A 14774-nucleotide genomic window follows, 5' to 3' on the forward strand; every position below is an offset into this window, starting at 1 on the left:
TTCTAGTTATGATTTTATTTTTATCTTGATTTTAGTTAAAGAGCATAATAATAAAGAGAAAAGTTAAAATGCAAAGAGAGACAAAAATCAAAAAGGTAAGAAGGATTTGTGGCTACACAAAAACTTCTTAAAAAAATTTCAAAAAATTAATAAAAAAATCATAACTCAAAATATAAATAAAAAATTAAAAAAACAAAAATGTTTCCCTCGTCATTCTCATTCAAAAAAGCGCCCGAAAAGACACAATGCAGAGACAAAAGACGCAATAACGAAAATGAACAAAATGAACACAAAAGACGCATTATGTTATATTTTGTGTTCAAGAAAAAAAGACACAATATCAATGAAAAAATACACAATCAAAGACCAAAATGAACACAAAACACAATAATAAACAAAAAGACATAATGACTTTTTTTCTTCAAAATTGTGTGTTTTTTTTAAGAACGAGGAAGACGATAGAAACATTTTTGTGTTTTTACTTTTTTTGTTTTTTATTAAATTTTAAGTTATGATTTTTTATTTTCTTTTCATTTTTTTGAAGAGTTTTTTTATGTAACTCTAAATCCTTCTAATTTTTGTCTCTCGTTGTAGTAAAATAATAAAAATGTAAACTTATTTTCTTTTCCTTATATTTAATTTTCTTTCCTTTCTAACAGAATCAAGAATACAAAATAAAATGGTGACATTCTCTTTCATTTATCCCTTATTTTCCTTTCCATTCACTTGTTGGATGAAACTAGAGAACATAATAATACGTGTCAGTCTGGAAGCCCAAATCTTCAATTTATTTGCTAAAATTTTTATAATCATACATTTGTCCATTACCAAAACATATAAATATTGTAAAAAAAGTTGTAACTTGTAACAAACAAACATAACAGCATAAACCCTAACCATTCAAGTCTAAGGTAGCGTTTGATATGCATGAATGATAAGAGGAATAGAATGATTCATTACGTAAGAATGAAAAAGTGATGTTTGGGTTGCTCAATAGAATGGAATCATCCATTACACATGGAATCCCATTTCATTAAAATCATTTCTTCCTACCCTCCTTTTTTTTTCATTCCATTCCTCCTTCACCCTACCTTCTTAACAACACCATCACCACCTAACAACTACCACTACCATCACCATCACCGCCACCTTACCGCCACCACAGCCTCCGCCACCTTACCACCAGCGCAACCACCGCCACTACCGTTGCTGCTATCGTCGCTGTAACCACCAAAAACATTGTCACTGCCGTCGTCTGACCATCACCACCACCCTACCATCACCATCACTGCCAATGCTACCATTGCTTGACCACTGCCACCCCCACTTCCACCGTCACCACTACCACCACCATTTTCATCACCAAAGCTAACACCACCACCATCACCATTGCGCTTTTTTTTTGTAAAAAAAATTATTTTGAGATAGGAGTGTTTTTATTATTTCTATTTCAATCATATAATTTTTTAAAATACCAAACAACATAAAGTAATAATTTATTTCATTCTCATAGGTTAACCAAACAAAATAAAATAAATAAAATGATCAATTTCATTCCCTTATCAATTTCATTCCTTCTTCCATTCCATTCCTCCTTCATTTTATTACCTCTAACCATACATACCCTAAATTCATAAACCTAAGCCCTCTCTCCTCTGATCCTCCTAGCCAACTGCATATCCTTGGGCATAATAGTAACCCTCTTAGCATGAATGGCGCACAGATTCGTGTCTTCAAACAAGCCCACCAGATACGCCTCCGAGGCCTCCTGGAGGGCCGCCACGGCACTGCTTTGAAACCTCAGATCCGTCTTGAAGTCCTGAGCGATCTCTCTCACCAGCCTCTGAAACGGAAGCTTCCGGATCAACAGCTCTGTGCTCTTCTGGTACTTCCGGATCTCTCTCAGCGCCACCGTTCCCGGCCTGAATCTGTGCGGCTTCTTCACTCCTCCCGTCGCCGGAGCTGATTTCCGGGCGGCTTTTGTTGCCAATTGCTTCCTCGGAGCCTTTCCGCCGGTGGATTTGCGAGCAGTTTGTTTTGTTCTTGCCATGATTTAGAGATGGTTTTTTGTAATTTGAAGTTTGTTCGATTGTTTGGATGATGTGGGATTGTTGATTGGGGGTTTGGTATTTATTAGAGTTTGTGAATGTGAAGGTGTTTGAATATTTGGGGGAAAATGAGCGCCAGAGAAAATGGATCGTTGGATTATGAAGTGAAAAAGGGACGGCTACGATTAGATGTTACGGGAGAATCCGGATGGCGATCCGTGTGCTTTTTCACCTTCTATTGTTTTGGAGTTTGGGCTGCACTCTTCATTTAGTTATTGAGTGGGAACAAAAATGCCAAAAGTATTTAATTTTTTTAACTTTATTCCCAAACAGCACAAATGAGGTGTACGTTTTATTTAATTAAAGATTTATATATTTTTATTCTTGATCGAGAATATTTCAATTTAAACCTAGCTAATATTATATACAACTGACTGGTTTTTGGGACAAGGCTGATATACGAGCACTAGAGCTGTCACTTTTACCCGAAACCCAACCCGAAAAAATTCGTATCCGAACCCGAACTAACCCGATCCGAAAAACCCAAACCCGAGAAAAGACTAACCCAAACAGAAGTAATTCGGGATGGTTCTCGGGTTTGATTTATAAGTTTCGAGTCAACCCGAAAAACCCGAATAAACTTTTAGTTTTGAAATTAAATATATTTTTAGGTATAATTGGCTTAGTCTTAGTCACTAAAGTTATCAAAATTTAAACTTAATCGACTGTTGTCATTCCAACTATTATGGATCGATAGTTTATTGTTAATTTATGTTTTCTGTTTATTACTAAGAGCAACCGTAATCGAACAACGAAATCACGTCTGATTGAAGACGATTAAGACTCGAGTTAGTTACTTAGTTTTACTCTTCTTTTGAATTGTTTTATGACTTTATCAAGCTATGTTGGTTTATTATTTGATTATTTGCGTTACGAGAAAAGAAGAATATGCTGTTTTAATTTTAGCATTGAAGTTTTTTAAAATTTTTTTTGTTTTTTGTTTCATTTTCTAGGATAATCGAAACCCGATTAACCCAATCCAAAAAAACCAGAACCCGAATTGCCCGAACCCGAAAAACCCGTGAGAGATTTGGGTTGGGTTTCGGGTTAAGATTAAAATCTTTGAAACCCGAATAACCCGACCCGAAAAACCCGAAACCCAAAAAACAAACCCGAATAACACCCCTAACGAGCACCCCATGGTTATGTACTCAATGAATTAAAATGATTGGATGGGTTAATGGCTCGTTAATGATCCAAATTATCGTTAAAAAGTATATAACTTATGACACTTCGACATTATTTAGATTTCTTGCTCTCAAATTATCCGCCATCTAATTGATAAGAATTAAATATCATTAAAAAAATCAGGCTTGGTTTGGGCATGGGGCGACCCGGACAACCGGCTAGCGTACTTAATTTTTAGGGCACAAATTTTTTATATATTTATTTTTTTATGCATGTATTTTCAAAATAAATTATAAAATGTGTACAAAATTAATCTCCTTTTTATATATTGTGCCCAATGTTTCTTTTACTCATAATCCATTTAAGGTATTGGAAACTAAATTTAAAATAAAAAATAACTAATAATAATCGAAAAACATACACGAGCAGTGGCCTGCTGAAATCCATAATCACTGAGAGGCCAGCCGATTTCAAAATCCTAATTGAAATCTCCGGAAGACCGGAAGCTATCAAGTATTGAGTATCGACCAAATCATATTCTGATATTCATAATAATTAATAAGGTATTTCTTTTTAAAATTTCTGACTTTGTGTATTGATTGAATATTGAATCATTAATCATTGATTGATTGTCAGATTGTGATATCAAATACTTGTTTAATGATCCTTTACTTCCATTTACTGATTTTGTTAAATAGGTACATCATGACATCTTGTGAGATTGTGATCTGTAAACAGTTTAGGACTTTAGGTCGTTATTTGTAATATATGAATTTTTATCACTTGTGATTTGTAATATTATGTGTATAATGCATTACTATGTTTTTGTTATTTTGTTGTTATAACGTTAATGTCGTTTAAAAAAAATAGTTTGTATATTTCGTTATTCGTTAGGACATATGGTCCTTTTTATTTCGGCTCGGTCAAGTCATATAAATTTTTACAGACGGTTCTGAAAAATATAACCAAAACAAACTATTAAATATATTTTATATATGATATTCTTATTAACTGAGTCTAATGCCATGAAGAAAGAGCATAATTTATTTTCATGGGACTTCCGAATTATGATAATGCGATACGCTTATAAACAGTGATGGATTCAGGAATTTTTTTCAGGTGGTGCATTACTTTTACATATTTCAATTTCATAAAATCGGGTATAAAAAATTCCGGGTCGGTTCGATGGCTCGGGCAAAGTTCATTACAAACTAACAAATTAAAAACTAATAAACTAACAAATTAAAACTAAAATTTAACAAATAACTTAACAATTAACAACATCAAGAACAATTAATATCTAACAAGTGAATCTTGCTGCACGGAATCGAACCAGTGACCTTCTGTTTACAAAACCAGCAACTTACCATCTAGTCCAGCCATTGTAGTGTAAATAGAGTGGTTCCTTTCTAATTTATAAGGTAGTTCCTCTAATATATATAGATAGATTATTATTTCGAAACTCCAGTGGTTCCGGGAAACCACCCTCGTACAATATAGATTTGCCCCTGCTTTAAAAAGTTTGATAGGCTTTTAAGTATCAGAAAACAATACTAATATTTATATGCATTTTAATATTAATATTGTTTCCTAATAATATTACGTCTAAAATGATCATTAACGAAAAACCCAAAGGGTATACTATAAACACAAAGACAATCCTATAAATAAGGAAAAGATAAAGCTAAAATAGAAAAACATATGAAAAAACATAATTATTTCATTCTATACTCCTCGCAAGTTGGAGCATAGAGGTCACAAAGGACCAACTTATTGGGTAAAAGTTATAACTATCTAGTATCGAGCACTTTCGTGAACAAGTCAGCAATCTATTCCTTAATATCAATGTATAAAGGCACAATAACCTTCGACTCCACCCATTGTTAAAACTCTTGCAAACACTTATCAGCAACAAACTAAGAATATTGAATGAATAAGTTCAACTGTCAAATCTAGTGGCTTGTAGATAGAGAAGTTTACTCGCTAACCATCTGTACTTAGCATCATCAACACACACTTCTTTATCATCTCAAAACTGCCAAAGTTCAACCGCCACAAATGCACTCTCCATTTTAAATATAAAAGGTGATTGGTATTAGAAGTTAATTCTGAAACGGGTTATCGAGAAAGTTGAAGGGGTTAAGTGAAAGTGTTTTAATATATTTATTTTAGTATGAGAAGAACATTATGGGTTATTGTAAGTTGTTAGTTTTAGTATAAATAGATGGTTATGGGTATTGTAATTTGTATGCTTGGTTTTATAATAATAAAAAGAGTCGAACAAGTTGTTCAATCTCATGTTTGTGTGTTTGATCAAAGGCAATTGGTATCAGTTTGACTTTGGCAGTTTTGAGAGCCGTTTTTCGATAAGGGGAGCAACCCGGCGGTTAAACCGAAGGTGGTGATTGACGGCTGTAAAGGAGGTGTGTTTTTTTTGTTTAATTTTGTTTAGTAATGGTGGTGAACTACAAGGTGGACAACGATGAACTCAATTTGTGAATTTAATCGGCGAAGTCTACAGTTGCCAGCATCATTTTGGATTATATGTAATTGTGTGAACTTCAAGTCGGTAAAAAAAAACGTTCAGGTGCATCTTTTAATTTTTGTATGGTATACAAAACAATTCTTGTGGTGGGTCCCCTGTGAAGGAGAATATCATTCATGAAGTGAAATTAGTTTAAGCAACGACAGTTTGGCAACGAGGTGTTGAAGGCTCGATCGAACATAAGTGAAAGGTTTAAACCCAGTTTTTTTTATCGTGTTTTATTGTGTAGGACACTCTTTCTAGCCATGGAGGAAAATCGCAGCGAAGAGTTCGATTTTTATGGCAGAAAAACCACCGGGCGTGTCGCAGAAGAAACGATAGAGCAGGAAGCTAAGCAATTCGTTTGGCGACTGAAAAGAGGGAATGGTGGGGTGCTATTGTCTTTGTTGGTGGTTGATATTAGTGTGTGCATATCAAGGAAAAGTGTGACAGGGTGGTAAAATTACGATCAAATAGAGTTGAATCTATTTAGCAGAGATTTGTGGGTAGGCAGCCGGAAGAAGATTCGTCAAAGCGGAGGCTTTGAATCTTGTCGTGTCTAGCAAGGGAAGAATAAAATGGTAGAATTGGCGAGCTTAACAACTTTTGAAAATATTCCCCAAATACCCACCACTAACAACTCAGGACGACTAGATTCTTAGAGTCAATGAGTACTTAACAAAACTAGTCGTGACGACTATTTTATACTAAGAAAATTGACGAGACGAGTATTTTGTAACACTAAACGGACCGGGACGGCTATTTTAGGTAAAAAAAAATAGTTGGAACGACTATTTTGGGGAAATGAGTTATTTTGAATTAAAGCAATATATAAAGCTACAACAACTCTATACCTAAGTATGATAATTGGGTATCTATTTAAAACATAATTAAACCTGCTAAGCAAAAACGTACATTATGTGATTTTTTTTATTTTTTTAAAATAATTGAAATAACGAAGCTATTTTCGTCATTTATCCTTCGAGATATATAAAACTTATAACTGCAATGCTTAAACCACCAAAGCCAAGTGTTGAACAATTCGCATTCATGTTTGGTACTTTCGTTAATCGCGTCGTCTTAAACATGTTAAGCACGATTTTCCGGTCCTATCTGTACGTCTAACAAGAAATATATATATTTGGTTAAAACATAATATAATAATAGTAAATAAGTAAATGACAAAAACTTGAATTGACTACACCTCTTTGAAATATGTCAGAAAGCCTTTTTAAAAAGAAACAAGCATTGTACATGCATCCAATTAAGTTACATTCACATGTTTCTATTTTTACTCATCTTCTCAAACATCGACCAAACACCAAACAACTATCTATGTATTTACATTTACGCTTACACACAAATTTTTTTCTTCTCTATTGGTAATAACCAACACTTCATTCATTTCATCACCCTATCACAACACCTATTGGCGATTTTTCAAGAAATCATCGCCAACGCCGGAACCAACAACGATCCAAATTATCTGTCTTTTTTTTTTTACAAAACTAGTCGCCAACAATGGGAACACCTGTGTTAGACATCATTGCCCCAGGAAAAAGAACTCACCAAAAACTCGTCGTCGTCGATGTTCTACAACAATCAGTTGGGGTACCATATTCCTACCCTTGGTGGTTTTTCAGGCTCACCAAGGGTCTAGTTTTATTTTTATGTTGTTCTTCTTAAGATCTCATGACAAGTAACAAGCCACCATTGATATATTAATTGGCCGTCACCTAATCTTCGTTTGCTCTACCTTCGTTTGAAATATTTAATTTGTAAAATGGTCATCGATCTTTATTAAATATGTGGCATTATAGTAATTGGAAATATATATAGATCGTATAATCCTAACGTGAGTTCACCGACTCTTAGGCTCGCACAAAATCCTAGCATAAAGACCGTGCAGGCGATGTCGCAAGCCAACTGTTGCCTAGCATATATACAATGCATGCCCTAAGTATAGTTTGGTAGATGGGGATTAATCATGAATTGTGTAAACACAAATATACTAATCTTTATACATGGGATCCCCGGATTGGTGCGCGGGGTTTATTTAACAGCTCACGGATACAACAACAAGCTTTTATGCCACTTTCTACCAAGAACAATCACAAGACAAAAAACTAAGTTACTAATGAACCTGTGAGTGCAATCAGAGGACTTGTCAAAACATATGGGGGAGAAATTCGCAAAAAAATATTGTGAGTGTAATCAAAGGGTTATTGAAACGTTAGGATGATTGGCTAGATGCCATTGCTCTTGTGCTTTATTGTCCTTTTTCCCTAAGGTACGATGTGTGTTTAAGGTAGTTTGATTACGTGTTATAAGTTTGATGAAAAGTGTGTTTATCTTGTGTATGATGGAGAGCGAGGTTGATTGGATAGGATCAATTTTGATGGTATCAGCGGGGTATGATTCGCTGGTTGCCCTAAAGGTTTTCGAAAGATTGGCTAATGGAACTTGCAGTCCGGGTTTGGATAACTATAGGTTTATGCATCGGTTGGGGAAAGTCGGAGAGACAAGACGGAAATGATAGTTTATTATACTAATAGTGTAGTTAATCTTTGTAATGATGATTTTGACCCGTATATGAAAAGTTTGACTTATTTATTAAATCACCTCATTGTGACTTGTTTACTATAAAAATGGCCACCTTACCCATTTACTTAAATTGATAGCGTTGACCTTTGATCGATTTAATAAAAATGGTAACCTTGACATGACCTTTGTGGAATCCGAAAAGAACTATCATTGTTTAACTTATCAAAGCATTGATGGCTAGAAATCAAACAATTGACGGTTCAAGCATATGTTGTTCTCCACCATGGTTAATGCAAACTACTGCTCTCAAACAATTGACTTGACAAACAATGGATTAAAAGACCAAAGACTAACAACTATTGATGGAAGGTGACAAAGAATAAAAGTACAGAATCAAATAACTGATGGATCAAACATCAGTTGTTTCTAGAAGATCAGTAGTTATTATAGGATTCCTTTTTGTTAGTTGTTTAGAATAGTTAATAAGTTGTTTGTAACAGAATTAATTAGATGTCGCTTTCACATTTAGCTCATATTGCACAGTTGTATAATGAAACTTAGAGTCTCTTATTCATTAACACTTTTACATACCACACATTCACCTGATTAGAGTACTATTGTACAAAAAGTTAGTGAATGATGAGCTAAGGTTGAATGAGAGTAATAGATTGTAATCTTTTGATTATAGTAATGACAAAATTGTTCTTCCATATATACCTTCTAAAGCCTTATCATAATCTGTGTGTTTCCGCTACAATTACACTTTGATAATACTAATTGATCTATAACTCAATATGGATTCAATTAATGTGATATTAATTGTTGGGTCTAAAGGATTGATAATGAAATATTGGAATCTTTTCAACATCCCCAGAAAATGCTAAGTATATAACTCGAGCAAACCCAAGTACTCCGAGCAAGGTATTTACTATTTCGAGCAAGATATCTTATCCGAGTAAGGTTATCTTCTAGAATTCTTCTAAGTGTTGAGCTTCGAGCAAGCTGCAATTCCTTGAGCAAAGTTTTTCTTATATCAAGCAAGGTTTGTAACCGAGCAAACCCTTGATCATCTAAGCTTAAACCAAGTTCACGAGTAACCTGGTAGGTCAAGCTAGGATAGAATAAAAGTGGGTCTCAAGTATGCTTGAAAGGGGTTAATGAAAATTATTCTAAGTGTTACTCCGAGCATAGCTCAATCTCGAGCAAGCTACAATACCCGAGCATAGCTCAATCTCGAGCAATCTTGATAGGAGTTAATGGAAATTATTCTAATTGTTACGATCAAAGTTGAATCTATTTGGCAGAGATTTGCGGGTTGGCAGCCGGAAGAAGATTTGGTTAAAGCGGGAGGCTTTGAATCTTGTCGTGTCTAGCAAAAAAACCACCGGGCGTGTCGCAGAAGAAACGATAGAGCAGGAAGCTAAGCAATTCGTTTGGCGACTGAAAAGAGGGAATGGTGGGGTGCTATTGTCTTTGTTGGTGGTTGATATTAGTGTGTGCATATCAAGGAAAAGTGTGACAGGGTGGTAAAATTACGATCAAATAGAGTTGAATCTATTTAGCAGAGATTTGTGGGTAGGCAGCCGGAAGAAGATTCGTCAAAGCGGAGGCTTTGAATCTTGTCGTGTCTAGCAAGGGAAGAATAAAATGGTAGAATTGGCGAGCTTAACAACTTTTGAAAATATTCCCCAAATACCCACCACTAACAACTCGGGACGACTAGATTCTTAGAGTCAATGAGTACTTAACAAAACTAGTAGTGACGACTATTTTGAACTAAGAAAATTGACGAGACGAGTATTTTGTAACACTAAACGGACCGGGACGACTATTTTAGGTAAAAAAATAGTTGGAACGAGTTTTTTTATGATTTTTTGTACTTTTCTGAATATAATATTATATTTAAATTTACTTATAATTAATTTTTCTTTTATAACTTTTAAAATTTAAAGTTTTACAAAACTTTAAATACGCCATTGAGACGTGTTTTTTTAATCTACATGCCAACATAAATTTTATTCAAAACCGAGCGTGTCAAAAAAACTTTGATATAAATTTGACCCGCTCGGTTTTGAATCAAATTTATGTCTGCACGCATATAAAAAAAAACACACATCTCCACGGTGTATTCGGAATTTTGTTAAGCTTTATATTTTAAGAGTTATAAAAGAAAAACTAATTATAAGTAAAATTAAACTAATTATACAGTACTTAGAAATGGGTATAAAAAATTTCATAAAAACTCATCCCGACTATTTTTTTTACCTAAAATAGTCGTCCAGACCAGTTTAGTACTACAAAATACTCGTACAGATAATTTTCTTAGCCTAAAATAGTCCTCCCAACCAGTTTTGTAAAATACTCATTGACTATATGAATCTAGTCGTCATTGAGTTGTTTGTGGTGGGTATTTGAGGAAAAGTTTGCAAATGAATGAATAATGGATAAAACTCGAAACCCATTTCTGAAAATGGGTATTTTCATAATTTTCTCTTGTATAATTTGTTCCCAGCTTAAGATTCTTTTACATATTTTTTGTCCATTTGTTAGAGTTTACTTGTTCAAAAAACAAATTATACAAGTTTGCTTGACACATGAGCAGACTAGGAATCTTAAGTACATGTGCGAGTTTCAGTGTGTCACCTCATTTTGTTAGTTATGAAAATTGGAGTCTGTCTGTTCAAGAAACGAACTACCTATTTGTGTCAACTTTTCAAAAACCTAGTTATAATCACTTAACAATATCCTAACACACCTAGTTATTAAAAAAATCCCAAACTTACAATCCAATAGGACTTAATGATATGTTAGATAGTACATCATATGGCATTGTTACATACATAGATCAGGTTCAGATTAATAGATCAGCCAATCTTAACCCGCCTGTTGTAAAAACAAAATCATATTTTGAATAACTATTATTCTTTGGAAGTCAGAATGAGCATATTTAAAATAGAGAAAATATGTGTGTGATGACTTTAACACGAAATATTCGGTTCGATATTGGTATATTGTGTAAAATTCGGGATATATTGGTACCGAACCGAATTGAACCGAACCGGTACCGAAAACCCAAAAATTGGTACCGTTTCGATACCGGTACCGAAAACGCTCATCCCTACACCAAACCGTTCCTCAGTTTCCACGAACACCATAATGTGATAAGGCAAATGGCATAAACGGCTTTTAACTCTTTCCTTTATAAAAGTTGTGAATTTATATAGTTCCAACCCATCCGTTAAGCGAAATGCATAAATTGGACATTTACACCATAACATCACTTGTCACGTGCCTTGGGCAAGATCACACAATACAAATAGATGTTCAGCCAATTATTCACTCTCACCACACACCGGACACAATATCAAACCCAAGTTGATATTCCGACTAGCTAACCCCACCAATGATGGAAGGCGGCCGAGCAGTGGCGGCCAATAATTTTGGAGTCCTAAAGCATAGTAAAAAGCAAGGGCTTTTTCACATTGTTTTTATTCGGTTAACAGTTTTGAAGTGATTCAGTTTATCTAACCTATAAGCTATTAAAAACAACTCAAACCGATCTATTTATGCCCAACTACAATATATTAAATTTAAACGTGAGTTATGGTTGTTACATTTTATACAAAAATGTCTTATGTCATGATTGTGCATGGAAAAAAAAAAGAATACCCTTTTTTATTACAAGTGCGTGACGAAAGACAAAAAATATATCGAAATGAAACGCTTAAACATGAATCATAACATGATAGCTCCAACAATAACCAATATGTCACCATCACACACATTATTAGCAACTATCAATGTCATTAATCTCACCCTACGGCTGCACACCTCTAATGACTCACCCAATCTCACACACCGCATATCTCCTCGTTGTACAAGACTCCCTTGGTTTTAAAGTTTAATCGTGGAAGTTATCATGTAATGTGATTCCAATTTATAGATAATAATTTGAGAATGGCATATTAATCAGTATTTTGATATCAAAGTAAAAAACAAAAGCCAGCAGAACTTGATAGTGTTTCCAAAAATTAGTTTGCTTAAATTTTTAAAATTAATTTATTTTCATCATCAAAACCACTAAAGATTCTAAAATAAAAAATTGAAACAAAGTAAGATAATTGTATCGAGTATCGAAATCAGCACTACAGGATCCACAAGCACAAAACAACTAAATTCATATTGAAAGATTAGACCATCATTCATCAACTAACATAAACCCTAAATTCATGAGCCTAAGCCCTCTCTCCTCGGATCCTCCTGGCCAACTGCATATCCTTGGGCATAATAGTGACTCTCTTAGCATGAATCGCACACAGATTCGTGTCTTCAAACAAGCCCACCAGATACGCCTCCGAGGCCTCCTGGAGGGCCGCCACGGCACTGCTTTGAAACCTGAGGTCCGTTTTGAAGTCCTGAGCGATCTCTCTCACCAGCCTCTGAAACGGAAGCTTCCGAATCAACAGCTCCGTGCTCTTCTGGTACTTCCGGATCTCTCTCAGCGCCACCGTTCCTGGCCTGAATCTGTGCGGCTTCTTCACTCCTCCCGTCGCCGGTGCTGATTTCCGGGCGGCTTTCGTCGCCAGTTGCTTTCTCGGAGCCTTTCCGCCGGTTGACTTGCGAGCGGTTTGCTTGGTTCTTGCCATAATTTAGAGATGGGTTTTTTAGTAATTTCAAGTTTATTTGATTGTTTGGATGATGTGAGATAGGCGATTGGAAGTTTGGTATTTATTAGGGTTTGTGAAGGTGTTTGAATATTTGGGGGGAAAATAAGCGGTAGAGGAGATGGATCGTTGGATTAGGAAGTGAGAAATGGACGGTTAAGATTGTGTAAGGAGACTATCCGGATAGCTATCCGTGTTGTTATTCTTGGACCAATTAGATGTAAGAGAGATTTTGACCATATGTTTTTATTTTCTCTAAAAAAATAATCAAATTTTAAGTTCCATGTAGGATTTAATATCTTAAATATATACAGGGTATGTTTGACAAAACTAGCTGGTAACTGTTAGCTGTAGTTTTTTAGATATATTTAGGTGTTTGACAGAGTAGCTGGAGCTTTTTAGATATATTTAGGTATTTGGCAGAGTAGCTGGAGCTTTTAATAAAACTAATTGGGTGCCAGCGCGGTGCAGCAGAATGTGCGCGCAACCTGAGATCAACCGCATAATCAGTGTCGGTAAGTGATTCACTTGATATTGGTACACGCATAACCCGAATGCAGACGTGTACTTCGTGCAAAGGCAGCAAGCGTGTAATCGTGGCGAGAATCAAGAAACAAAGCTAAAATATACGGTAATTTCAAATAGATAGTTTTTTAAACCAACCTCTTTTGATTTGAAACCCTTTCCGACCCAACACTGTTTTAATCTGAAACATGTTCTGACCTGGCCTCTTTCGACCCAAAACCGTACCGACACGAACCGAACTAAATTAACCCTTTTTTATCGACTCGTTCCGACCCTAATTTGGTCTTACACATGACCTGAGCTCGTCTGACTCGACTTGTTGCCAATCATAACTGGTAAAGAAGTATATCAATATCATACTCAAATTAAAGAGAATAAAATGCTCTTTTTTATGATATAATGTGTTTAAAAAAATATTAACGTGTGAAAAAGTTATGGACTTTTAAAGAGTCATGGGGGTAGTTAGTTTTGAATAAGGGTAAAATATGTAACTATTATATAAATTAACAAAAGTTGATGAAAGTTCAAGTACCAAAATTGTAAATTTAATTGTAAAAGCTTGTAGCTTTTTCTCAAACGCTAGTAGTAGCGTTTAGAAAAAGAGTTTTTTCTCCTAAAATAAAAGTTTCAAGCCCATTGAAACAAACAAGGCTTTTTGTTAGGTAGGAGTTTTTTCTTAAAAGTTTAATGCTTGAAGCCCCTAAAAGCTCATTGCCAAACATACCCTTATAAGCCGACCCAGTTTATCAAAAAAGTCAATTGGACTCAAACCTGTTTAAACCCGATCTAACCTCTTAATTCATCGTCTCGTTCCCTGTGTAACATTCGTCAATTTTTGAACCCGAAAACCCGACTCGCTTAAAAGCCTAAGTTATTTTATATACTATTTTCAACTAAAATACTTTACTATAGTATATAGTTCTTGAAAAATCAATTTGTTTCATTATTATAACTATAGGGTGCTTTCTGCACTTTATAAAAGTTAAATTCTATTTACATAATTATTTAAAAAAAAAGAAAATTTCAGAAAGTGGATCGCAAAATGTCTCCCTTTCATTATTTAATTTAGGGGAAAGTGGATACGGTGATGTTATACGTCTAAGCTTAGACGAAAAAACTCGTCAAAAATACATAGTGTTGATTAAAAAGCTTAATTTTGTTCTTTTATATAAGATCCCTAAACGAAATGAAAAGCAAAAAATCCCTAAAAACTAAACAACAAACAAAAAAAACACCTCGCTTCCCTGAATTGGTTTGTTCTTCTACTGGGCGTGCCTTCCT

At 34.7% G+C, this 14774-nt stretch overlaps 2 protein-coding genes across 2 annotated transcripts; both read right to left on the reverse strand.

Moving 5' to 3' along the window:
* Positions 1 to 1621: 1621 nt before the first annotated feature.
* LOC143540323 (histone H3.2-like) lies at positions 1622 to 2071 on the reverse strand. Its single transcript, XM_077033421.1, has one exon. It carries the CDS (start codon positions 2048 to 2050, stop codon positions 1640 to 1642), a length of 411 nt encoding a protein of 136 aa, XP_076889536.1. The 5' UTR covers positions 2051 to 2071; the 3' UTR covers positions 1622 to 1639.
* Positions 2072 to 12526: 10455 nt separating this feature from the next.
* LOC143540325 (histone H3.2-like) lies at positions 12527 to 12964 on the reverse strand. Its single transcript, XM_077033422.1, has one exon. It carries the CDS (start codon positions 12948 to 12950, stop codon positions 12540 to 12542), a length of 411 nt encoding a protein of 136 aa, XP_076889537.1. The 5' UTR covers positions 12951 to 12964; the 3' UTR covers positions 12527 to 12539.
* Between the last annotated feature and the right edge of the window lie 1810 nt (positions 12965 to 14774).

The sequence above is a fragment of the Bidens hawaiensis genome, unplaced genomic scaffold (assembly GCF_021521415.1).
Source record: "Bidens hawaiensis isolate Kalapana, Puna unplaced genomic scaffold, B.hawaiensis_p1.1 tig00012199_1, whole genome shotgun sequence".
Taxonomy (NCBI): Eukaryota; Viridiplantae; Streptophyta; class Magnoliopsida; order Asterales; family Asteraceae; genus Bidens; species Bidens hawaiensis.

Coding starts and splice junctions, on each gene's coding strand:
- LOC143540323 (XM_077033421.1), bottom strand. CDS start 2,050: ATGGCAAGAACAAAACAAACTGCTCGCAAATCCACCGGCGGAAAGGCT.
- LOC143540325 (XM_077033422.1), bottom strand. CDS start 12,950: ATGGCAAGAACCAAGCAAACCGCTCGCAAGTCAACCGGCGGAAAGGCT.